Source organism: Bufo gargarizans, chromosome 3 (assembly GCF_014858855.1).
Source record: "Bufo gargarizans isolate SCDJY-AF-19 chromosome 3, ASM1485885v1, whole genome shotgun sequence".
NCBI lineage: Eukaryota > Metazoa > Chordata > Amphibia > Anura > Bufonidae > Bufo > Bufo gargarizans.
The window spans coordinates 55,578,565-55,603,791 of NC_058082.1; the positions used below are offsets into that span (position 1 = coordinate 55,578,565).

Consider the following 25,227-nt stretch of genomic DNA (forward strand, 5'->3'; position numbering starts at 1 on the left):
CTCACATCCTCTTTAATATCCATATTAGGCAAAACTCCCACTGTGCAGTTTAGGGCAGTTTTTGTTTTGTTTCATTCTAGCCTAAACCAACTGTTGACTGCAGTTTGACAGTGCACTGTGTGAACCAGGCGTTAAAGAGGTTGTGTGACTTTAAACTTTTTTCAAACAGACCTCACAGTGGCCAGACCCACTGGAGTGATTATACTTGCCTGGTCCCCCAACACTGGGTTTCTGCTCCATCGCTTCATGGCCGACTCTGCAGGTCCCGGATATCTCTGGACTCAACATCCTGTTGACAGAGGTCAAATGAAACAGAGACGTACCGCACAGGTGAGCGGATACCTGACTTTGTCAACAGGATGTCGAGTCCGGAGAGAGCTGGGATCTGCGGAGGCGGCCATGGAGCAATGGAGTCAGATCCCAGCGGCAGGGACCAGGTAAGTATAATCACCACAGCAGGTCCAGCCACTCAACAATTGTAGTTTACACGCTTACCTCCCAGTGTATAAGTGCACATGTTGCAGATCTGCAGGTTATCTGAGGTGGTTTGCACTGATCTGGGGGTCCTGGTGCTGTTGTGATATCACACTTTTCCGAAAATGGTCCGAACTAAAGAATAAAAAATAAATAGTGTACAACAACATAAAATTATCACAACGTATCATAAAGCATGAATACAACACCTGACCATGACTATTGCATTTTATCGAACGGATAGTGGGCATCCGTTTTACCTCCTCTAATTTCCTTTTATGACATTATCCTATTAGGAAAACAGGGGTCCTTTGTCGCCTTGTTATGTCTTTGATCTCTGAAGAACATTCCTGCAAAGAGGCATAGGTGCTTCCCATTTTCTATGGGGATTTACAAAAATACATACCCCAGCTTTGTTTGCTGCACGTATCCTGAAGCTGTGACCTTTTCCGGGAAGAAGGCCGCAAACCGTGTGCTCCACCTCATTTCCTTGGTATACCTCTCTCTGTTCACCTTCACAAGTAGACATCTCCAGGCTGTAGCAGGTGACTGGAGATCCACCATCTACTGGAGGGGGTGCTGTAGATATTCATGAAGGAACAGAAATAAACGCACATAACTTTAGAATAAAAAGAATAAGATGGATATGAAATGTGTCCAAAATATCTGACCTATTCATACCAAAAAAGTGAGATGTTTAAAAGGAGACCATTGAGAACAACCTTTTTTAAGAACACAGAGTGGCACCTCCTACTGAAAAATGGTAACATCAGGTGTCAATTTAACCCCTTCAACCACCATGATGTACCCTTACTTCACAGTGGTTGAGGGAATGTATGAAGCGGGGGTGCTGCAGTAAGCCCGCTCCATAAGCGGCGGGTGCTGGCTGTATCATACAGCAGACACCCGGCCGCATTGACGGCGAACGGCGATCCCGCCGAACCCTGTCATTTAACCACTCAGGTGCCGAGATCAACACCAACCATGGCACCTTTGAGGAAAGAACCCCCACAGTCAAATTGTGGGGCTCTGATCGTTTACCATGGCAGCCTGGACTCTGCCCAAGACTTCAAGGCCTACCATGGTAGGTTCCCTGATGTTCTGTGTACGAGGCATAGCTCAGCAGGGACAGTGTAAGAATCCTGTTCACCATAAGGGGGGTAATAATTCTTAAATAAAAAGTTAAAAAAAAAAAAAAAAAAAAAACAACACTAAAATGTAAAAAGTTTAAATCACCCCCTTTTCACAATTTGACATATAAAAATATATTCACAATAAAAAAATAAACATATTAGGTATCGCCGCGTCCAAAAATGTCTGAACTAATAAAATATTAAAAATATATTCATGTGCACAGAACGCCGTAACAGAAGAAAAATGAAAAACACACGATTCGCGATTTTTAGGCACCCCCCAAAAAAAATTTGAACAACAGTGATCGAAAACATGCACGCACCACAAAAATAGTACCAACGAAAGCTAAATTTCGTCCTACAAAAAACAAGCCCTCATACAGCTCTATGGACAAAAATATATATAAAAGTTATGGCTGTCAGAAGATTGTGTTTTTGATTTTTTCTAATTATTTATATTTTTTTTAAAGTAGTAAAAAAAAACAAAAAAACATACAAGTTTGGTATCGCTGCATTCGTATTGAGCCGCAGAGGGCACTTAAAAAATACAACTTAGGGTGGCTTCACACTAGCATTATGGAGTCCGTTATGGATTTCCGTTATAACGGAACATAATGGAATCCATAAGACGGAAGGACGGATCCGTTTTGCTGCCCATAGACTTGCATTATGACAGAATGCAAAACGGACACCTTTAACTTTTTACTTTCCGTCCTAATAGAAGTCTATGGGAATCAAAACGGATCTGTCTGGTTCCAGTTATGCAAGAGTACTGTCGAAAAAAGTACTGTCGAAAAAAGTACTGTCGACAGGACTTTGTTTTCCGTCTTGCATAACAGGACCCAGACGGATCCGTTATGTTTACCCATAGACTTCTCTTAGGACGGAGCAAAACGTAATGCCCCTTTAAAGGCTTCCGCTTTGCATTCCATCCTATTAATTCCGTTATGTTCCGTTATAACAGGGTTAGCCATAACGGACTCCATAACGCTAGTGTGAACCCACCCTTATCCTGCAAAAAATAAGCCCTCATATGGCTATATGAGAGGAAAATGAAAAAAAAAAAAGTAATGACTCTTATAACAGTTACAGTGTACGGTCATAACAAAAGCCATTAAAATCCATTGAAAAAGTCAAACATTTTCTTGCCACTGTTTACTTAATTCGCTGACCATTCATTTTGGTTTGTCTACATCTGTACATGATCTAATTTTATTTATTAGAGTGTTTTGATTTGAGGTTTTTACTGTATGTTGCATTACCCCATCGTAACTGGACTTCTCTTGCCCGTGGTTTGCCTTGTAGTCTTGGTGGTTGGCAAGGTCCCGGTGTCACAGCTGGGGTCTGTACTGTCAAAGTGTCTGAAGCCTTGAGAAGTCAAGAAACAAAAATAGTGTATTAATAATTAATAACCTACTGCGGATCACCCTGACACACACAGACAACCACAACTCCTGGACAGCGACATTATATGCTCTCTGTATGAGAATAGCTCACGACGGAGTCCATCAGCAAGCCGTAACCACAACTTACATAGTTTGCACAGTCAAAAGGAACAAAAAATACATTTTGCAGCAAAGTGACAACTGGTTCGGGCACACTGTTCAGATCTGCTTTTTGTCAGGCACCAGGCCAGTACCCGATGGACTTTGGCTTTACTAAGGAAACTGCATGGGTCTATTCATGATGCATGAGCATAACCACCTATCGTGGGGTATTAACATTGGAATTTGGGAGGAGTGCAGTAACTCTGCTTTCGTTCATTGCCATCGACAATATTAGTTGGATTATGGGGGACATTTATCTCCTCTGGTTGCTTTAGATCCACTGCAATTATTAAGACCAGTGTCAGCAACCTTCAGCACTCCTGCTGCTGTGAAACTACAACTCTCAGCATGCACACTTGTTCGGCTGTTCTTGTAACTCTCCCTGAAGTGAAAGGAGAATTCTGCGAGTTGTCGTTTCAGAACTGGCGTTGCATGACACACGGGTCTTCACTTTTGTGTTCTTGGAATCCCCGGGTCAGGTACCTTGCGCTCAGACCCTGCCCTATACATAAACACAGTGGGTACTTACCTGCTCCCCACCATTTTAATGCTCCTTGCTGCCTCTGCTGCATCCACGTTCCGGTTACTGGCTTGTTTACTTCTGGCACTGCAACCAATGACTGGCTTCAGCTGTGACGTGCTGCTTGTGGTCATTGGCTGCAACAGAGCATGGGACCACGCCCATGCAGTGCTGGAAGAAAACAGGCCAGGGACCGAAATGTGGACACAGCGGAGGCAGCGCGGAGGACCAGTGTGGCGGGGACCAGATAACTGTGAATCTTCTGTTTAGAGAGGCAGGCTGCAGGCACTTGGTAAAAGCTCAATATTCCCAGAGAAACCCTTTAAGGCAGTCCATGCAGCAGAAAAACAAATCTACGCCAGTAATGAGGGGAAATAGATTTGTGTTACAATTTACTAGTTTCTGTTGTAAATGACAGAAAATCAGTTGAGCCGCGGGAAGCTCACTATATTTGCATCAGTACTACAAATGAAGCAAAATCAGGAACCCATACCAGGCTTTGTCCACCTTCACTATCGCAGAAAACACGAATCCTGTAGGAGCAGCCAGGACTCAGGTGGTCACAGAAATGTTCTCGCCCAAGTCCAGAGTATGCTGTGTCCCAATTGTTTCCTAAAAGATTAGATTGGTGTTAATCACAGGCCTTTGTTTCAGTAATATCCACACTGGCTTCCTAGAACCACTGAATCGGAGATAAACCAACCCGCAACAAAACATCAAAGCTTCCTAGAATCCATTTAATAAAGCCGTGTGCGTAAGCTCATTGATCAGCAACAGACGAGAAGTCTCACTAACGTGCACTGTGCGCACGAATTAACAACAATCAGTCTTAAAAATATGGTTATCAGGTGGATTGAATAGCTTCAGATGAACAGACCGCACGTCACAATAGGAGATACGGCCATATCACAATTACAAAATGTAGAAACAAAAGCTGGAGGGTTATATAAATACGGAACATGCTGGAGAAAAAAAGACTGTCAATCAAGGTTATTACCTGTATTATTATTAATATGAGCAGAGTGTACGCACAAAGGACGGACATCTGATTGATTGCTGTGCTTAACAAGCCATTTGTACACATCATCTCATGTTATTAGATGTGTCTGTTTGCACTATCCATAAGTCTGGCCAAAAGGAGCAGTATGCATGAAACTGTAAACCTGCTCCCTCGCTTGGAACTTCCACCAATATGTTTTTAATAAAGTATAGAAAAGAAATAGATACAGTAAAAAAAAAAAAAATTACACTTCATTGTTTTCCCAGTTCAGTAAACTCAATACATTATTTGGAAAACAACCAAAAAGAGTAAGCAGTGTATCGGGGGGTTCAACCAAGCATCTAACGCAGGGGTGCACAACCTGCGGCCCCCAGAGCCATGGCTTGCAGCCGTCCTGCTGGGCAGAAACACAGCTGATTGTGCGTTCAGCTGTATTTCTCTCCGGAGCCGCACAATTGCAGGGTTACAGCTCCTGCACTGTAGCAGGAGCAGGACGCGTCCTGTCAGAGAGAAGGAGAAGGCAGAAGCACTGCATCAGCGCTTCTGCCTTCTCCTCACACAGGTGAGCGGTGCGCTGTGCAGTTTAGACAGGGGCAGAGGACAGCAGAGCCTCACCAGCTCTGCCCTGTACAAAGCCCCCTCAGCAGGCTGGTTTTCCCTGTAACTGGGGCTCCTTTGGATGCTCCAGTTTCAGTGAAAATAGTGCAAAAAAAAAAAAAAAGTCTGTGTCCCCAAAGGTCTTTTATGGACCTTTTGGAGACAAATTATGTGGCAAATTATATTATATATATATATATATATATATATATATATATATATATATATTTATATTTATTAAAAGTATAAAAAAAAACAAAAAAAAAAAACCACATTGAAAAGACAATAAAAAATACAAATAAAAGGGGGAAAAAATAGGCAAAAAAAAAAAAAGGCGAGATTTCCTGTGAATGCGCGCACACAGGAGTGCGCGTTCACAGGATCGGACGGTAACCCAGTGGATCTACAGCCTGCCAGCGGCGATTATTCGCTGGCAGGCTGTAGATGTGATTTTTTTTAACCCTTGAAAGGTATATTAGACGCTGTTTTGTTAACAGCGTCTGATATACCTGCTACCTGGTCCTCTGGTGGTCCCTTTTGCTTGGACTGACCACCAGAGGACACAGGCAGCTCTGTAATAAGTAGCACCAAGCACCAGACTACACTACACTACACCCCCCCTTTCACTTATTAACCCCTGATCACCCCCCTAAAAGGCTCCATTCAGACGTCCGTATGTGTTTTGCAGATCTGTGAATCCACGGATTCGCAAAACACAGACACAGCGGATCTGCAAAACACGGACACCGGCAATGTGCTTTCCGCATTTTGCGGATCCGCACATTGCCAGAACTATATAGAAAATGCCTTTTCTTGTCAGCAATTGCGGACAAGAATAGGACATGTTCTATAGGCTCTACAAAAAAACGCAGTGTTCGCCCGATCTTGGGCAGTATAAAGAGCTCTATAAATACCCTACATGTGACCCCATTTTGGAAAGAAGACACCCCAAGGTATTCCGTTAAGGGCTATGGTGAGTTCATGTAAAATTTTATTTTTTGTCACAAGTTAGTGGAATATGAGACTTTGTAAGAAAAAAATAATAATAATTCAATTTCCGCTAACTTGTGACAAAAAATAAAAACTTCCATGAACTCACTATGCCCATCAGCGAATACCTTAGGGCGTCTACTTTCTGAAATGGGGTCATTTGTGGGGTGTTTCTACTGTCTGGGCATTGTAGAACCTCAGGAAACATGACAGGTGCTCAGAAAGTCAGAGCTGCTTCAAAATGCGGAAATTCACATTTTTGTACCATAGTTTGTAAACGCTATAACTTTTGCGCAAACCAATAAATATACACTTACTGCATTTTTTTTTATCAAAGACCTGTAGAACAATAAATTTAGAGAAAAATTTATATAGAAATGTAGTTTTATTTGAAAAATTTTACAACTGAAAGTGAAAAAATGTCATTTTTGCTAAAATTTTGATTAATAACAAAAAAAGTTAAATGTCAGCAGCAATGAAATACCACCACATGAAAGCTCTATTAGTGAGAAGAAAAGGAGGTAAAATTCATTTGGGTGGTAAGTTGCATGACCGAGCAATAAACCGTGAAAGTAGTGTAGTGCAGAATTGTAAAAAGTGGTCTGGTCATTAAGGGGGTTTAAGCTAGGGGAGCTGAGGTGGTTAAAGTCCTCTTGGGGGACATACAGTGCTGCAAAAATATATAAAAAATAATATATATATATATATATATATATATATATATATATATTAGCAAAAAGATGTAAATCAAATAAAATACAAAAGAAAACTATAAAAAGGGAAAAGTGCAAAATAAAATTGGTCACTGTCATTATGTGGCAAAACTATATTCTAAAAATAAATAATAAAGTAAAGTAATGATAAAAAAATACAAAATAAACAAAATACAAAAAAAAAGGAAAAAAGGGAAAATTTGCAAAAAAAAATGAGTCAGCGTTCCCCAAAGGTCTTTTTGTAGCAGTAATATATTTAAAAAATATATAAAAATTTAAAAACAATACTAAAATTCAGAAAAGAAAAACGCCCACACCGACCAAAACCATTACAATTATCGGGGTGATAATTGTAATGGTTTTGGTCGGTGTGGGCGTTTTTCTTTTATGAATTTTAGTATTGTTTTTAAATTTTTATATATTTTTTAAATATATTACTGCTACAAAAAGACCTTTGGGGAACGCTGACCTTTTTTTTTTTTTGCACATTTTCCCATTTTCCCTTTTTTCATTCATGTGAAAATTTACATATTGTAAAATAAAATGATCCAAAACATATAAGAAACTAATTATAATAGTTGGCATATTTAAATAATGAGCTATAGTTTGAATAAAAAAGACTTTTTTTAAATTTATTTTTTACAAAAAAAATATATTAAAAAGCCCTGTGTTTTGTTGTAAAAAGCTGCAAAAACAAAAAAAAAAAAAAAGTTACAAGTGCTTTAACCATGTGCGCTAAACCACAAAAAAGTGACTGGTCATAAAGGCCTTTTCAGGCCTGGTCATTAAAGGGTTAACCAATAAGTGCGTTTCCGGCTAGTAAGGTCTCCTACACACGACAGTACCTTTTCTTTTGATCCACAGGGCACCAGCTATGTGTGTTCTGCATTTTGCAGAACAGAGTAACGGATGCGGACAGGAACGTGGCACCTGAGGGGTTAATTGGCGGGACCACAGTGCCCTGTCATAGAGGGCGGGTGCCTACATTTGTATTTAAGGGTTAATCATATGCATTGGTGGGGCAGTGCCCCCCCCTCCTCCTCAGTATTATAATCATTGATGGTGCAGTGTGCCCCCCCACATTATATTGACTGGTATCAGTGCAGTGGCCACAGGGTCCCCTACCCTCATAATCATTGTTATATTTATTGGTGGCAGTATCCGATCGGAGCCCAAGCAGTGGAATCACTGGGCTCCGATCAGTTACCATGGCAGCCAGGACACTACTGAAACCATCCATGGCTGCTATGGTAAGCTCCCTGCTGCTGTGTGCACAATGCCCAGGGAAGCAGGGACAGTGTTAAGTCCTATTCACCCTAATAGAGCTCCATCAGGGTAAATAGAACAAGGGATTAAAAGATCCCAGGTTCTAGTGCCTTAAGGGGGCTAGTAGCTATACAAAAAAAAAAAAGGAAAAACAAAACACTAAAATATCAAAATTTTTAAATCACCCTCTTTCCTAATTTTACATATAAAAATATATAAACAATAAAAAAATAAGCATATTAGGTATCGCCGCGTCCTAAAAAGTCCAAACTAGTAAAAAACAAAAAACAAACACATGATTTGTAATTTTTTAATCACCTCGCCCCACCCAAAAAAATATGGATTGCACACGGCTTTTTGGCATTTTATTTTTGTCACGTGGTATCGAGTATTGTAATAATGTTTTATGGTATGAAAATCTGATCAAAATTTTGTTATTGTGACAAGCCTATATGCAATACATTATGCATTTAATAACTGGAAAAAAAAAATTTGAAAAAACAAAAAATTCGAATAACCCCCTTTCCACATATTAAAAATAAAAATGTATAAACACTATTTGCAGCCCAGAAATGATGATTTAGGCATCCGCATGAATGACCGGTTCACCTGATGAATTAGCGTCTCACTCGTTCATCAGGTGATCTGTGGCACCTTTACATGGGTAGATTATCGGGAAAGTGTTAATATGAAAATTTTTCCCCAATAATCTGCCAGATTGATAAGTAAAGCTAACCTTAAGAAAAGTTTTAAGCAAAAAATAATTTCTATCTAGAGCGGTGTAGATACCCTATGAAACTAATAACTGAAATATTTGGCGATAATTACCATTTTGCTCTTCAGATATTTCCACTGTGTATTTAGTAATTGCTGCTCCTCCATTGTCTTTAGGTGGATCTAAACAGAAACAAATACAGTATAAAAGGTGAAAATAACTGATTAATTCTCTAGAGAAAAAGCTGTCATTGGTCTTCTCAGGTCAGTTGTGAAACACATCTCACAATTCTCTCCTTGACTTCTAATACAAGCTCTTATAGCGAGCAAAATTTTCTTAAAGAGTACCTGGAGTTTGGAGGTACATGGGATAATACACTGAATTAGGAAGATGCATTATATGCAATTCTCTTATATACTAGCTACCAGTACAGTCATTCCCGCTACAATCTGGAGTATCTGCTATATGACCTGTCAACACGGTTCAGCATATTTTACTATGGTCTACAGGATGAGCAAACCATAGGCCACTGTAAGGTTTCTTATGTTTGACACTAGATGCAAAGTGGATAGTAAAAGTATACTTGAGAATAATATAGTAACCAAGTTACAATATTAATTGGTTCCAGGGTGACCATTGTATGTTGAAACCATTGTAACTTGAGTAATCGGTTCCAAAGCCCCAAAATGTCATCCAAGATAAGAGAAAATAAAGATTTAAGAAAAATAAGCAGATAACTAAGACAGGTCCTTACATATAACAGTCAGGAATAGCTGATAACTAGCAACTATCCCAGGCATCCTCAAACTGCGGCCCTCCAGCTGTTGTAAAACTACAACTCCCACAATGCCCTGCTGTAGGCTGATACCTGTAGGCTGTTCAGGCATGCTGGGAGTTGTAGTTTTGCAACAGCTGAAGGGACGCAGTTTGAGGATGCCTGCACTAAGGGCTCTTTCACACTTGCGTTGTTCTGTTCCGGCATAGAGTTCCGTCGTCGGGGCTCTATGCCGGAAGAATCCTGATCAGGATTATCCCCATGCATTCTGAATGGAGAGAAATCCGTTCAGGATGCATCAGGATGTCTTCAGTTCCGGACCGGAACGTTTTTTGGCCGGAGAAAATACCGCAGCATGCTACGCTTTCTGCTCCGGCCAAAAATCCTAAACACTTGCCGCAAGGCCGGATCCGGAATTAATGCCCTTCGAAAGGCATTAATCCGGATCCAGCCTTAAGCTAAACGTCGTTTTGGCGCATTACCGAATGCGACGTTTAGCTATTTCGGAATGGTTACCATGGCTGCCGGGACGCTAAAGTCCTGGCAGCCATGGTAAAGTGTAATGGGGAGCGGGGGAGCAGTATACTTACCGTCCTCGCGGCTCCCGGGGCGCCCCACGTGCATGGATGACGTGATCGCATGGATCACGTCATCCATGCGCATGGGGCACTCTGACGTCATTCTGGAGCGCCCCGGGAGCCGCACGGACGGTAAGTATACTGCTCCCCACTACTACTATGGCAACCAGGACTTTAATAGTGTCCTGGCTGCCATAGTAACACTGAACGCATTTTGAAGACGGATCTATCTTCAAATGCTTTCAGTTCACTTGCGGTGTTACGGATCCGGCGGGCACTTCCGGCAAATGGTGTACACGACGGATCCGGACAACGCAAGTGTGAAAGAGGCCTAATCCAGCTATTTTACCAGAGTAGTGGCCTTGATTGGTTGGATCTGAGTCTGAGACATTGTATGTTGAGTCTAATTTCCACTTACGATGGGTCAGAAAAGTCCATTGTATGTTGAAAATATAGTATCCTGAGGCCACTGTATCTTGAGGGATGACTAATACTATAAAGACTATCTGTATTTATATTGCAGCAACATATACCAGAAGGCAAAAAGTTTCAAATTAAGTATGAAACCAGTAAAGGCTAGATTGATGATCCATCACTAGATTTCATAATACAGACTGCATACACTATTAAATAGATCTCTTAAACCTGGTGAGACTGGTGAACTTACTCTGAAAATCCACCTTACAACAATTATAATTTCCTTGCTTGATAGTAAAATGGAAATTTTATGAGTCCAGGGCATTCACAAGCTAAACGCAATCTCCACCAACTAATCCAAAACTGACAAGCTCCTCTCAGTATACCTCCTCTCCTGCTACTGATGAAATGTCACTCTGCTCAGTACAAGCAGCCATCTCCCTGTCTCGGTCACAAAAGAAAGCAGCATACGTAGTAGGAATATGTAATATATAGGAATATGCTGGATGATGGGGAGCTTGTACAGAGCAGTACGTGTAATGAATCTAAGTATTTACAACCTTACATTTACTTCATATAGATTATATGTACATATAAACTGCAAAAAAGGTATATAGAGCCAATCAGCAGCACTTACCCCAAACTAGGCGGAAGTTCTGTGCATGAACCTTTCCTTTCACAGAAGGCCTTGAGGGTGCACCTGGCCTATCTGGACGGGTGACAAACTCAACCACTTCACTTGGACCGCTCTTCCCTTCTGAGTTATATGCAACAACCTAAAATTAGGATTCCAGATTGTAAATTGGAAGACACAAGTAACAGGTGGGCATTTCTTATAACATACAACTACAGTATTAGGCCTCATGCACACAACCGTTGTTTTATTCCGTGTCCGTTGTGCCGTTTTTCGTGATATTCTGCGGACCCATTGGCTTTCAATGGGTCAGTTGAAAACTCGGCTAACGCACCGTTTGTCATCCGCGTCCGTGATCCGTGGTTCCAGTCCGTCAAAAAAATATAACCGGTCCTATTATTTTCGCAGAAAACGGTTCGCGGACCCATTCAAGTCAATGGGACTGCTAAAAAACACGGAGGCACACAAGATTGTCATCCGCGTTTTTTTCCTATCATTTGCATGGCAAACCTGTCTTCGATTTTATTTAACTTTCCTTCATGTCTGGTGATCCTCCAAAAATAAAGGAAGACACACGGAAACAAAAACAGAAACGGATCATGGAACAACGGAACCCCATTTTGCGGACTGGAACACAACAACGGTCGTGTGCATGAGGCCTTAAACTACAGAGCAGGCTGTAGTACAATGTGATCAAGGACTTGTGCTAACAGGCCTATTCTATCCACAGGGATTTAGATGAGAAGCAGGTAATGTTCCGGTATTATTTCTGAGCATCAACTTAAAGGGGTTTTCTGGTACTTAAAACATTGATGACTTAGCCTCAACAACATCAAATCAGTGGGAGGTCTGACAACCAGCACCTCCACCAATAAGCTGTTTCGGGCAGCCATCAGCACCAGAAACTATAAAATGGAAGGAGCAGCAAGCAGAAGGCTCTGTCTACTGTGTATTGTCATGCCAGGATCCTTCAGCTCAGCTCACATTCAAGTAAATGGTAACTGAGCTTCAGTAAACCGGTGCTAGAAACTACACTCTATAAGGAGCTTTCTGCTTCCAACTCTGGCACTTTAGTCTCTGGCGCCACCATGTGTCATGAGCTAATCATGGGGGTTTCAGGTGTCGGGCCCGTATTGATTTGATATTAAAGGGGTTGTCCCACGAAAGATTTTTTACAGTTTTCAAACCAGCACCTGGATTTGAATACTTTTGTAAGTGCATGTATATAAAAATTTAGCACAGCCACTGAACTAGTTAATAAAGTTTCTGTATAGCGCCACCTGCTGTTTGTTTTTTTATTTTATTATTTCTTTGTCCGGCTCACTAAGAAGGCCGCACACGCTCAGTTTCATCCTTCATCTGCCTCCTAAACTGTGATAGGGAGAGCATGGACACGCCCCCTGATCTGTGATAGGTAGAGCATGGACACGCCCCCTGAGCTGCAGTAGTAAAGACACTCCCCTTGAGCTGTCAGCTTGATATAAAGCTAGCAGAGCAATTAATGGGGAGATCTCTGGATCCATGTGAGGTACAGGACTGGTTCTAGCTTTGTTAGAAAGAGGTTGTCATGTACTATATGATGTCTTTTTTTGTTTTCTACATTTATCATGGGAGAACCCCTTCAATGACCTATCCTGAGGCTATGTCATCAGTGTCTACGTGCGAGAAAACCCCTACACTAACGCTGGGTTCAAACGCGCTGTAAAACGCTCAACACATGAAAACCAATGCTTCCCTATGGCCCTGGTTCACACTTGAGCGTTTTACAGTGCGTTTGAACGTGCTGAAAAACGCCCTACGCTCAAAAAAGTTCTTGAGCTTCTTTGGGGCGTCTTGTCGCGCGTTCCCGTACATAGACTTTCGGGAACGCGCGACAATGGGCGTTCGCTTGTCTCTGTATGCGCGATTGTAAATGCCGGTACAATCGCGCATACAGAGCGCTCCTTTCAGAACGCTCAGGTGTGAACCCAGGGTTACACTAAACCTAGGGGGGGAAGAAATCCTGCAGAGGATACAGTGGTTAATTGCACATTTGGAGAGGAGACTTGTGTGTTTCCTATATTTAGTGTTTCTTTAAATTAAAAAGGTGTAAAAAAGGAGAGGCTACTCGGCTTTTATATATCAGCCCAGTTTGAATGCACATATGTAGTGCAATATACAGTGTGTGAGTCCAATATAGTTTTAGCCTGGTGCATTGTTTCGGGGACATTTACCTTGGAGAGTAAATTAACTGTCATTGTGTCTGCTTGTCACATGTAGGAAAACAAGACATTTTCCTTTCTAAATAGAATTTTTAAGGGGTTTTCCAGGTGTTTGATATTGGCTAGGTCTTCAGTATCTGATTGGTGGGTGCCCGAAACCCCCGCACCCCTGCTGTTCAGCTGCTTGAGGAGGCCGGGCGCTCACTTGAGCTCCGGTGAGTGCCGCGACCTCCCCACAGCTCACCAAGCACATGATGATGTCCATTGGAGAGCGGCCATGCTTGGTATTGCAGCTCTGGGACTGAACTGCGCTTGGGCCATGTGGCCAAGGAACGTGACGTCACTGTCCTAGGAAGAGCCCACTCACTTCAATGGGGCTGAGCTGCACCTAGACCATGTGACCAATGAACGTGACGTCACATGGCATAGGGAAAGATGAGAGAAGGCCGTGGCATTACTGCGAGCAATGGTGCCATCTAAAACAGCTAATCAGCGGGGTCATGGGTGTTGGACCGCCACCGATCAGATACTGATGACCTATCTTGAGGATAGGTCATCAGTAAAAATATCTCGGAAACCCCTTTAATGTACCATATATTAATCCCACCACCTGTCAATAGGAATCAAAAAGACCTAATACAATCTGAATGATGAAAAAAAAACACTGATAGACCCTGTACCTCTCATATAGGAGAATGGACCTACCCTAAACTTGTACTTTGTGCTGCGCCTCAGGTTCATTACTGTGAATGTAAGGTCATCTCCATTATATTTTGGCTTGAATCCATAGCCCTATAAAAATAAAATGTCACAGCACAATGACACAGCATCACGAAAAATCAATGCTCAGTACAGATTGGCAGAAGTAATTAGGTAATCATTTCTAAATAAAGCAATTATGGATTGACTAAACATTTTCCACCTCGGGTCACAGACCACACAATGGGTGGTGCATGGATAAGGGCTTGCAGGGAACCACCTGACTGGTTTGGGCATGGGCCCGATATATGAGCAGTGGGTGTAGTATATGGACCATAGCAGCCTTCTTCATTTACTAGACAGGGAGCAGTATCAGCCATTTCTGACCACACACTGAAAACACATTATTGTCTCACCTCGTATTTGCCGTTGTATTCTAATACTTTCAATTATTCCAATTTAATGTGTAAAAGAACAGAATTAGTGTTTTGGTTGCTAAGCAAAGCAATGTTCTCTTCCCATAATGTTATTAGACAGCAGTAACATAAATGGTGTAAATGGCGCAAGCATGCCAGCACATTACCAGGACACAATGATACTGTTAGAATTATACTGCAGTGTTTATTTTATATCGTAACTTCTTGAACATGTGAAATGATGCTGGATGCATGGAGAAAACATAGAAAAAACACACAATCTAACAACATACATTGTTTGCATCAAAGAGGCAAATAAAATGATAGAAATTCACACAGTAGCTGTCATTTAGCGGACTCCCTAGGTTTTATTGCCCCTGATGTGAAACCTTGCCTGATGCTCAGAGTTATAGCCATCTGAATGAGCCCTAATGAGCAAATTGCGGATCCGCAGAACATGGACAACGGGCGCGTGTTCCGCATTTTGCCGATTGCACATGGCAGGCCCTATGATGGAAATGCCTATTCTTGTCCGCGATTATGGACAATAATAGGACATGCTCTAAATTATATGTGGGGCCGCGGAACGAAACTAAAGACGCGGACAACACATGGTGTGCTGTCCGCATCTTTTGCGGCCCCATTGAAATGAATGGGTCTGCACCTGTTATACAAAATTGCGGAACGGATACGAATCCGCACATACGGCCGTCTGAATGAGTCCTTACACGTAGACTTCCGATTATCAGCAGGCATACTGACATATCCTATATATCCTGTACTATATAGGAACCCATGTACTTTTTTGGCAGAAGCACAACATAAACTAGGTATGGAAGGCTGAGCTGCAGCCATATGTCCATTCTGCAAAAAGATAGAGCATGTCCTATACTTGGTCGCAAAATGTGAACCACGGACCCAATGAAATCAAGGGATTTGCAAAAACGCGAATGCAACACAGAAGCCACCTGTATTTTGCGTACCGCAAAATACATATGGTCGTGTGCATGAGGTCTTAAGACAATGCTGCATAAGAAATTATACATTTAGGGTGCATTCACACGTCAGTATTTTTACCTTTCCAGATAAACGTTCCTGTTTTTTGCGGATCCGAAAATCTGGATGACATGAGGATGCTTTTAGCATGTCTTCCAGATTTTCGACGGATCCATTAGAATGGGATGACGGAACGCAAAATCGGACAAATAGTAGGACAGGGTATATTTTTTTTTCCAGGATCCGAATAACGGAACCCACGGAACGGAACGGAATCACGGAATCGGAGAGCACCATGAGTGCTGTCCGATTATTTGCTGATTCCATTGAAAATGAATGGATCCGCATAACGTTCTGTTTTTAATCGGAACGGATGCGGAACACCAAAACGGACGTGTGAATGGACCCTTATAATAATGAATAAGATGAAAGTAGTCAGATTTTCATTTCTTACAGGTATCTTTTGCTGTACATTTGCACTTTTTGTTCTTTTCACCCATGTGGTCTGCGACTAGTTGCTCTGAGGTAATAGGGGTTCTATCTTCACTATAACCGGAGGACCTCAGGATGGAGACCAATGATTCGGTATAAGATTTACATTCAGTCAAATCAGGAGAACTCAGAGCTTTTCTTTAGAAATCCCCACACATAGGCTCTGTTTATAGCCATCTCAGGTGTATGTTGGCAGTATTTTCCAAGGAAACCTTTGACATATGTCACTGCATGAACCTATAGTGACATACGCTACCCACTGATTTCCAACTGTATACCGCACACAGATGCACAATTTTCTACTGTGTACCTATGCACAGGAAAGCATATCAGACCACGCTAGACAGTGAAATAAACACGGTAGGTCAATGCATAACGGCCTGGCGTACACCATAAGGACCATTCTTGGCATACCATGGGTACATAGGGTATGGCATGTGCACTGGGAGCTTTGCAGCAGTGAAGCCAAATGTGAAGGAAAAAACAAAGTGTGAGTAGACCCTTAGGATATTGATAAAAGCAAGATAATTAGTTCCTTGAGCACATTAATGGGTGTTGAGCCTTGGATTTTTATCTTTCTCCATTGTAGAAACTGATGACCTATCCTTAGGATATAAAAGTCAAATGAGAGCCGAGCTGCAGTAACCCAGCATGACCACTAGACTGCTCCCTGACACCCTCTGGAACGATTGGTGGGTGTGCAAGGTGCTGGACCCTCACTGATCAGATATTGATAGTCACCATCAAACTAATGCGCTACAAAGACATATATACCATCTGCAGTATTTATTACCAAACATCATAAAGTCCGTTAGGTTACACACACACATACCGAGGTTTCGTCTTCCATTTCCAAAATATAAGAAATCCCTTCATCAGACGGAGTACCTGAGGGTTTAGTCCACTGCAGTGACAGCCAACTAATTCCAGCTTTGAGGAGCACTGGACTTGCTGGCACTGTCGGAGCACTGCCCGAGGTGTAGAACAGAACTTCTTCACTGAAACCACTGAGAAGGAAACAAAGAAGGGAAACGTGCCGCCCATAAGCACCATGTGGATGTGCAAGAGCTGCTGCGGTATACGGCATGTGACGGACCCTTACCTCATGCCCATGTCATTCTTTGCTGCAAGTCTGAAAGTGTATCCCATTGCCGGAGACAGTTTGCCTACTCTGAACTGCTTCTGAAGTCCATAGTAACATTGGCAGAATTCCTGACATCCTTTGCCCTTAAGAAAACATGAATGGTTCAAATTTGGTTTTAATATTAATACTATAAACCTTAGGAGTGAAAACAAACCCATATATTTGATAGCACAGGAAATGCTTTGTAGCCTCTTGTACTTTACAGGGATCACATTCTCCTCTCGTTTTGGCTGAGGACACCCTAGGGCTGTGTTGGCTACGGCTCCTAAGGTGCACACTTGCTTGGCTGTTCTCAGAACTCTATAGAAATTTATGGAACATGCTGGGAGTCATAGTTTCACCACAGCTGGAGTGCTGGAGGTTAGCCATCACTGCTAGGGTGTACTATAGCCTATAGGTAACATTTGACTATTCTCTCACAGGTAAACCCCTCAACGATCATTACATCTTCTGGGTCTCCAAACCCGATAAAAGTGACAGCCACAGACACTGGAGATATGATTGCCGAGTCCTCTCAGTACAGTGTGTCCTGCACAGCTCCTAATATTATAAGACCACGATAAATGTCGGATATATTATTCTAAGCAAGTGGAAGAGGTGAATAAAGACACTTTCCCCTAATAACCAGAAGTGTTATAATGGCGCTGTCTCATCACATAGGATAGCTCCCTAAGAGAAAGGGCTGCCCACTAATCACAGTTAGGGTACGGGTCCCACGTGGTGTAAACACTGCGAACCTTCACCTATACACCGCAATGTCCACAGGTTTGGAAATTTATGCTGTGGACATTGGCTGCAGATTTCAGCCTTTGCAATGCAGAGAGTGAAATCCGCTGCAAATCCACAGCGTTGCCACAGTAAAAATCTGCATGACATCCAGACGCACCACGTGTGAGCACACCCTTTAAGTGGAGAAAAAAAAATGAATGCTTACACAAATTATGGACATCAAAGGAAAATACTAAAAATATCCGGTTAATTGTAACATTTCAATTGTTAATTTCTTAATTGGTCTTTATTAAAAATGTTCAGTTGTTTCTAAGATACAGGGGTTAAAAAAAATTGGTTTGTTTGCAACTGTTACTTACCGTTTTCTTTAAATCCCGTCACCTGATCTGACGGCTCAAGTGGTATCATCATCTCTGATCTCCTGGCCTCACAAACAATCATTATTACTCAATTCTGATCAAGTTAAGGGGGTCATTTTCAAACAGATACAAGCCATATCTGTTGCAGATTATGTCTCACACCATGTTGTGTCAGAATCTGTGACTTCTTCCCCGCTCACATGGGTGTGCTGTGGGCGGGGAAGGGGACGGTCGGCAGGTACATTTTCCTGATTTAGGCGTAGAAAATGGTCTAAATGTAAGACAACAAGGAAGATGACTTACATTTAGAATTGGCGGTGGTTACGCCAAAGTTATGTAGAGGCTGGCGCGTCTACATAACTCCGGTGATCAACCGCCAGTGCAGGATCTAAAACGCCGGTCTTAATAAATGTGGCCCTATGTGTTTATGAGGTCAGGAGACCAGAGATGAGAGCTACACCCGAGCAGTCAGATGAGATAATGGGATTCAAAGAAAACAAAATCCCTGTATCTCAGAAACGGCTGAACAATTTTAGTAAAGACCAATGGAAAAATTATTTTTAGCCCAAAATGAGTAAAATGCAATAAAAAAAATGCCCCCAAAAGTGTACATAGCATATATATAGGAAAATAATGGCGGCACTTGGAAAAGCACAAGGAGGGTGCTAGGTCCAGGGATGTAGCAGCTTACCCCGTCTTGATAAAGATGAAAAACTGACAGCACTCCAAGTAAAAGATAATGGTGTTTATTCACCCATGTGGATGGCAGATGGCATCCACATGGGTGAATAAACACCATTACCTTTTACTTGGAGTGCTGTCAGTTTTTCATCTATATATATATATATATATATATATATATATATATATATATATATATATATATATATATATATATAAATTTATACACACATACACATACAGTGGATATAAAAAGTCTACACACCCCTGTTAAAATGTTAGGTTTCTGTGCTGTAAAAAAAAAAATGAGACAAAGATAAATCATTTCAGAACTTTTCCCAACTTTAATGTGACCTATAAACTGTACAACTCAATTGAAAAAACAAATCTTTTAGGTGGAGGGAAGAAAAAAAAGAAGAAAAAACTAAAATAATGTGGTTGCATAAATGTGCACACCCTCATATCTGGGGATGTAGCTGTGTTTAGAATTAGGGCTGTTTCACACGAGCGGATGCCGTGCGTGACATCCGCTCCGTGAAAGAGTGCCAAGACCCGATGCAGACTGCAGAGGCACGGAGCATTAACATGATTGATAATGCTCCGTGCCTCTCTGTGACCTCTTTACTACGAAATCACAGTGAGATAAAGTTGTCACTGTGATTTCGTAGTAAAGAGGTCACAGAGAGGCACGGAGCATTATCAGTCATGTTAATGCTCCGTGCCTCTGCAGTCTGCATCGGGTCTTGGCACTCTTTCACGGAGCGGATGTCACGCACGGCATCCGCTCGTGTGAAACAGCCCTTAGGGTACTTTCACACTTGCGGCAGGACAGATCCCGCAGGCTGGTCTCCCTGTCGGATCCGTCCTTCCGCCGCACCGTCCCCCTTGACTATAAGGGGGACGGGGCGGAGCTCCGGCGCAGCACGGTGGTGCACGGCGAAAGCCGCCGGACTAGAGAGTCCTGCATGTCCGACTTTTTAGTCCGGCGGCTTTCGCCGTGCACCGCCGTGCTGCGCTGGAGCTCCGCCCCGTCCCCATTATAGTCAATGGGGACGGAGCAGCGGTCCGGCGATACGGCGAAACAGCGGAAGGACGGATCCGACAGGGAGACCAGCCTGCCGGATCCGTCCTGCCGCAAGTGTGAAAGTACCCTTAAGCAATCACATTTAAAATTATGTTAAATAGGAGTCCGCATACACCGGCCATCATTTAAAGTGCCTCTGGTTAACCCCAAATAAAGTTCAGCTGCTCTAGTTGGTCTTTCCTGAAATTTTCTTAGTCGCATCCGAGAGCAAAAGCCATCGTCCACAGAGAGCTTCCAAAACATCAGAGGGATCTCATTGTTAAAAGGAATCAGTCAGGAGAAGGGTACAAAAGAATTTCCAAGGCATTAGATATACAATGGAACACAGCGAAGACAGTCATCATCAAGTGGAGAAAATGTGGCACAACAGTGACATTACCAAGAACTGGACGTCCCTCCAAATTTGATGAAAAGACGAGAAGAAATCTGGTCTGGGAGGCTACCAAGAGGCCTACAGCAACATTAAAGGAGCTGTAGGAATATCTGGCAAGTACTGGTTGTGTGGTACATGTGACAACAATCTCCCGTATTCTTCATACGTCTGGGTTATGGGGTAGAGTGGCAAAACGAAAGCCTTTTCTTACAAAGAAAAACATCCAAGACTACATTTTTCAAAAACACATCTGAAGTCTCCCAAAAGCATGTGGGAAAAGGTGTTATGATATGATGAAACCAAGGTTGAAATTTTTGGCCATAATGCCAAAAGATATGTTTGGCGCAAAAAACAACACTGCACATCACCAAAAGAACACCATCCCCACAGTGAAGCATGGTGGTGGCAGCATCATGCCAAGGGGCTGTTTTTCTTCAGCTAGACTTGGGGCCTTAGTTAAGCTAGAGGGAATTATGAACAGTTCCAAATACCAGTCAATATTGGCACAAAACCTTCAGGCTTCTGCTAGAAAGCTGAACATGAAGAGGAACTTCATCTTTCAGCATGACAACGACCCAAAGCATACATCCAAATCAACAAAGGAATGGCTTCACCAGAAGAAGATTAAAGGTTTGGAATGGCCCAGCCAGAGCCCAGACCTGAATCCGATTGGAAATCTGTGGGGTGGTCTGAAGAGGGCTGTGCCCAGGAGATGCCCTCGCAATCTGACAGATTTGGAGTGTTTTTGCAAAGAAGAGTGGGCAAATCTTGCCAAGTCAAAATGTGCCATGCTGATAGACTCATACCCAAAAAGACTGAGTGCTGTAATAAAATCAAAAGGTGCTTCAACAAAGTATTAGTTTAAGGGTGTGCACACTTATGCAACCATATTTAATTTTTTTTCTTCCCTCTACCTAAAAGATTTCAGTTTGTTTTTCAATTGAGTGGTACAATTTCTAGGTCACATTAAAAGGTAGAAAAAGTTCTGAAATTATTTGTCTTTGTCAATTTTTTTTTACATCACAGAAACCTGACATTTTAACAGGGGTGTGTAGACTTTTTATATCCACTGTATATACACACACACTACAACACACTGCAGCCACATTCATTAAAAAAATAAATAAATAAAAATGCACATATTTGGACAGCTTGTGTCTAACTTACTTCATCCCACTCCAAAAGGTAATTGTGTATCTTTGAGCCATTATCACAAGACACCTGAAAAAATAAAAATAAAAATAATAATGGAGGAATGAATATACTGTCACAACATTCTGGAAAACATAAAAGAAAGCAAATAATTCATTTCCACATGTGCCTGAAAAAAACTTGTTTTCCTGGCATATCCTGCAGCTAAGACATCCAGGTGGAAAAGAAGTTGTCTCACTTCAACAGCTGCTCTCAACATGCCCATCCATCATGAGGGGTGTCCAACCCTAGGCAACTTCTATTAGCTGGAGGGAACGGGGAGCTGCTTAAAGGGGTTCTCTCACTTCCGCAAATAGCATTTATCATGTAGAGATAGTTAATACAAGGCTCTTACTAATGTATTGTTATTATCTACATTGCCTCCTTTGCTGGCTGGATTCACTTTTCTATCACATTATACACTGCTCGCTTCCATGGTTACAGATGGAGAAGAGCGAATTTCATATTTTGAAATTCGTTCACACTTTGGTGGTAAAATGTGAATTGCGTTATGGATTCTGTTACCACGGACCATAATGCAATTCTATGACGGAATGCATATCGGAATGTCTTTAGAGGCATTCTGTTATTCATTTCATCATAATAGAAGTCTATGGGCTGCAAAACGGGTCCGTCCCATTTCCGTTATGCAGGGGAGTCCTCTCCTCCATAATGGAAACGGGACGGATCCGTTATGCAGCCCATAGACTATGCATAGTTATGCAGAGTTATGCATTCCGTCATAGAATTGCGTTATGGTCCGTGGTAACGGAATCCAAAACGCAATTCACCTTTTACCACCAAACGAAGGGTGAACGAATTTCATAAGCGGAAATTCACTCATCTCTAGTTACAGACCACCCTGCAATCCATCAGTGGTGGTCGTGCTTGCACACTATAGGAGAAAGCTTCAGCCTCTCTGGTGGCCGGGACCATGGGAGCGCACATAGGCCAGTGCTTTTTCCTATATTGTGCAAGCACGACCACCACTGATGGATTGCAGGGTGGTCTGTAACCATGGAAACGAGCAGTGTATAATGTGATGGAAAAATGAATCCACCCAGCAAAGGTGGCAATATGGACAATCACAATACATTAGTAAGTGGCTTGTATGAACTTTCTCTACATGATAAATGCCACTTACTGAAGTGAGACAACCCCTTTAAGGAGTTTTCCCATGAACTTAAATGACCTTAAAAATTACCTTTTGCAAAATGAAGTACATTATAATGTATGTATTGTATTGTGGTATTTGAAGCTGGACTTGAATTGAAAAAAGGCTTGTTGGGATGAGCCCCACAATGGTCATTTACGGTATGAGTTGGTTTTGCCGGTTTAGTGTATTTGTGGAGACTGCTGTATTGGGTGTTTTGTACATATGACAGGGTGATGTACTACAGTCTCCCCATTGTAATAAAACAAGTCCAGCTCTCAGGATCACAAGGCTGGTGCAGACTTCTTGGAATATGGCAGCATGGCATGCTGCTGTTACTACTGATAAGCATTATGTTATCATCTACAGTCGCTTCCACCTCATTACATCAAGACAAAGGCTGCACCAGCGCGGGTGTTTAAACATGTTGCCTGGCATCACACTTTCATTATGAAACAGGGGAGAAAAAAAAGGACTCTGTTATCTCCATCTACGCTAAACACGTCCTGCCAGGGGCGACATAATATGCTCCTAGAAGATCTGTGCAATTACCATTATATAAAGGTGCGACTTCTCTCCTCCATACAAAATCCATTTCCTTGACGAGTTATAAGAACAGAACAGATGGCATATCTATGGGATTTCCATACTTCTTACTGCAAATCTGTAATTATTATATTTTACACGGCAGACACCAATGGTCTCTACAGAAATAACGGAAGGCTACAGTACAACACAGCGACAAGACACGGCCTGAGATCACATAACTCACCTTCCATTGGAGGGAAAGTGAATTTTTGGTCCGGTTGGTAATTCGCGGAGGGTTGGGCGTTTCTGGCTCACAGCTCATGGTGGTAAAGCTTACCGCTTCAGAAGGATTTCCTTTCACACAGTTTAGTTCTGCCTGCACTCTACAGAGGGAGAGGGAGAAAATACATGAATATACTGGATACAAGATAGACGCCTCAATGGCCAAGGAAATGACCGAGAAGTAACGTACAAAGCTTATAAAAGCAGCAAATAATGGCAGGAAAAACTACTTTTAAGCTCTCAATGGTCAGATGTTACAGATTATATAGACTATGTACAGTATAGAATATCCGGATGCCTCTGCATTTTATATTGAAAGGGGTTGTCCATAATTTTGCCAAGGACAGGCCATAAATATCAAATTGGTGGTGGTGGGGGGGTCCAACACCCTGTACCCCTGCCAATCAGCAGTTACCGTGTAGCTCCATCCATGGTGTAGTGGACGGAGCTGGTAACTACAGTTCTGCTCCCATTTAGTTAAATGAGTGTTGAGCAAACTTGTGTTTTAAGTTTGGCGTCCAAAGTTCGGGTTATCGAAGTATCCCGTTATGGACTCCAAATTCCACAATGGAATTATTCGATAACCCGAAACCGAAATTTGGACCACGAAATTAAATCACAAGTTCGCTCAACACTATTAAATGACAGCAGCCCTGCAGTAACCACCTCCATCCACTACACCACTCCAGCTGTTCTGAAACTACAACTCCCAGACTCCTTTCACTTCTAGGGGAGTTACAAGAATAGCTGGGCAAGTGTGCCCGCTGGGAGTTCTAGTTTCACAGCAGCTGGAGTGCCGATGGTTGCTGATCCCTGCACTACACACTTTTTCCAGATCGGTGGGGTGCAGGGTGCCACCCAACCTCAATCTGATACCCTATCCTGAGGAGAGGCCATCATGTCTGATCTTATCTCCAGCCAAAACTAGACTGTGGTAGTTAATATTTATGTAAGGTAAATCTCCGGCGCAGTCTTTCTCATAGAAGATCAGCTGTTGGTATAGCAGACAGACCGATGCTAAGACACCTGTTTGGCATCTGTTGGTTGAATGGGGCCCCATAGATATGTTTGGTTTATGCGTGAGGAGCTTTACCTTAGGGTGACCATATGACCTCTTTTCCTTACACATGTCCTCTTTTTGGGACAAAAAAATTAAATGTCCGGCAGGGATTTTTAAATGACCAGGAATGTCCGGGATTCTCAAGGGGAGGGAACTTTACTTTATTGTCTGTGTTGTGTATTTTACTCAGTGACTTTGTGCACGATGTTGGGGAGTGGTTAGTGTGTAGCGCCCTGGCCTTCTGCTCTGGGTGCTGCATTGTGTCCTGACCGCATGCAGCGGGAGGACGAAGTGCACCCAGGAGTGCACTGTGACCTCACGCCGAGCGACGTCAGGTCAGTACAGGGCTACAAAAGGAGCGCAGCACAGCTTCAGAGTTCCAGTGGCTTCTGGATAAGAAGAGTTAAGTTTTATCTTTTTTTTCATCTAAATTATGGGATGAACGGTGTGTTAAAGGGGCCATGACTTTGTGGTCTGATC

The 25,227-nt window shown here is 42.3% G+C and overlaps 1 protein-coding gene across 4 annotated transcripts in view; it reads right to left on the reverse strand.

Moving 5' to 3' along the window:
* FNDC3A (fibronectin type III domain containing 3A) overlaps window positions 1-25,227 on the reverse strand; it is a 251,256-nt gene that overhangs the window by 19,628 nt on the left and 206,401 nt on the right. For all 4 annotated transcript variants that reach the window (XM_044285431.1, XM_044285432.1, XM_044285434.1 and 1 more), the window contains 11 exons: window positions 23,650-23,788; window positions 21,701-21,754; window positions 17,266-17,390; window positions 16,996-17,170; window positions 14,266-14,352; window positions 11,363-11,501; window positions 9,069-9,137; window positions 4,168-4,286; window positions 2,870-2,975; window positions 881-1,053; window positions 496-609 (listed from right to left, as the gene is read on the reverse strand). In XM_044285431.1, the coding sequence (XP_044141366.1) occupies window positions 496-609; window positions 881-1,053; window positions 2,870-2,975; window positions 4,168-4,286; window positions 9,069-9,137; window positions 11,363-11,501; window positions 14,266-14,352; window positions 16,996-17,170; window positions 17,266-17,390; window positions 21,701-21,754; window positions 23,650-23,788 (1,300 nt within the window). The remainder of the gene's footprint in view (window positions 1-495; window positions 610-880; window positions 1,054-2,869; window positions 2,976-4,167; window positions 4,287-9,068; window positions 9,138-11,362; window positions 11,502-14,265; window positions 14,353-16,995; window positions 17,171-17,265; window positions 17,391-21,700; window positions 21,755-23,649; window positions 23,789-25,227) is intronic.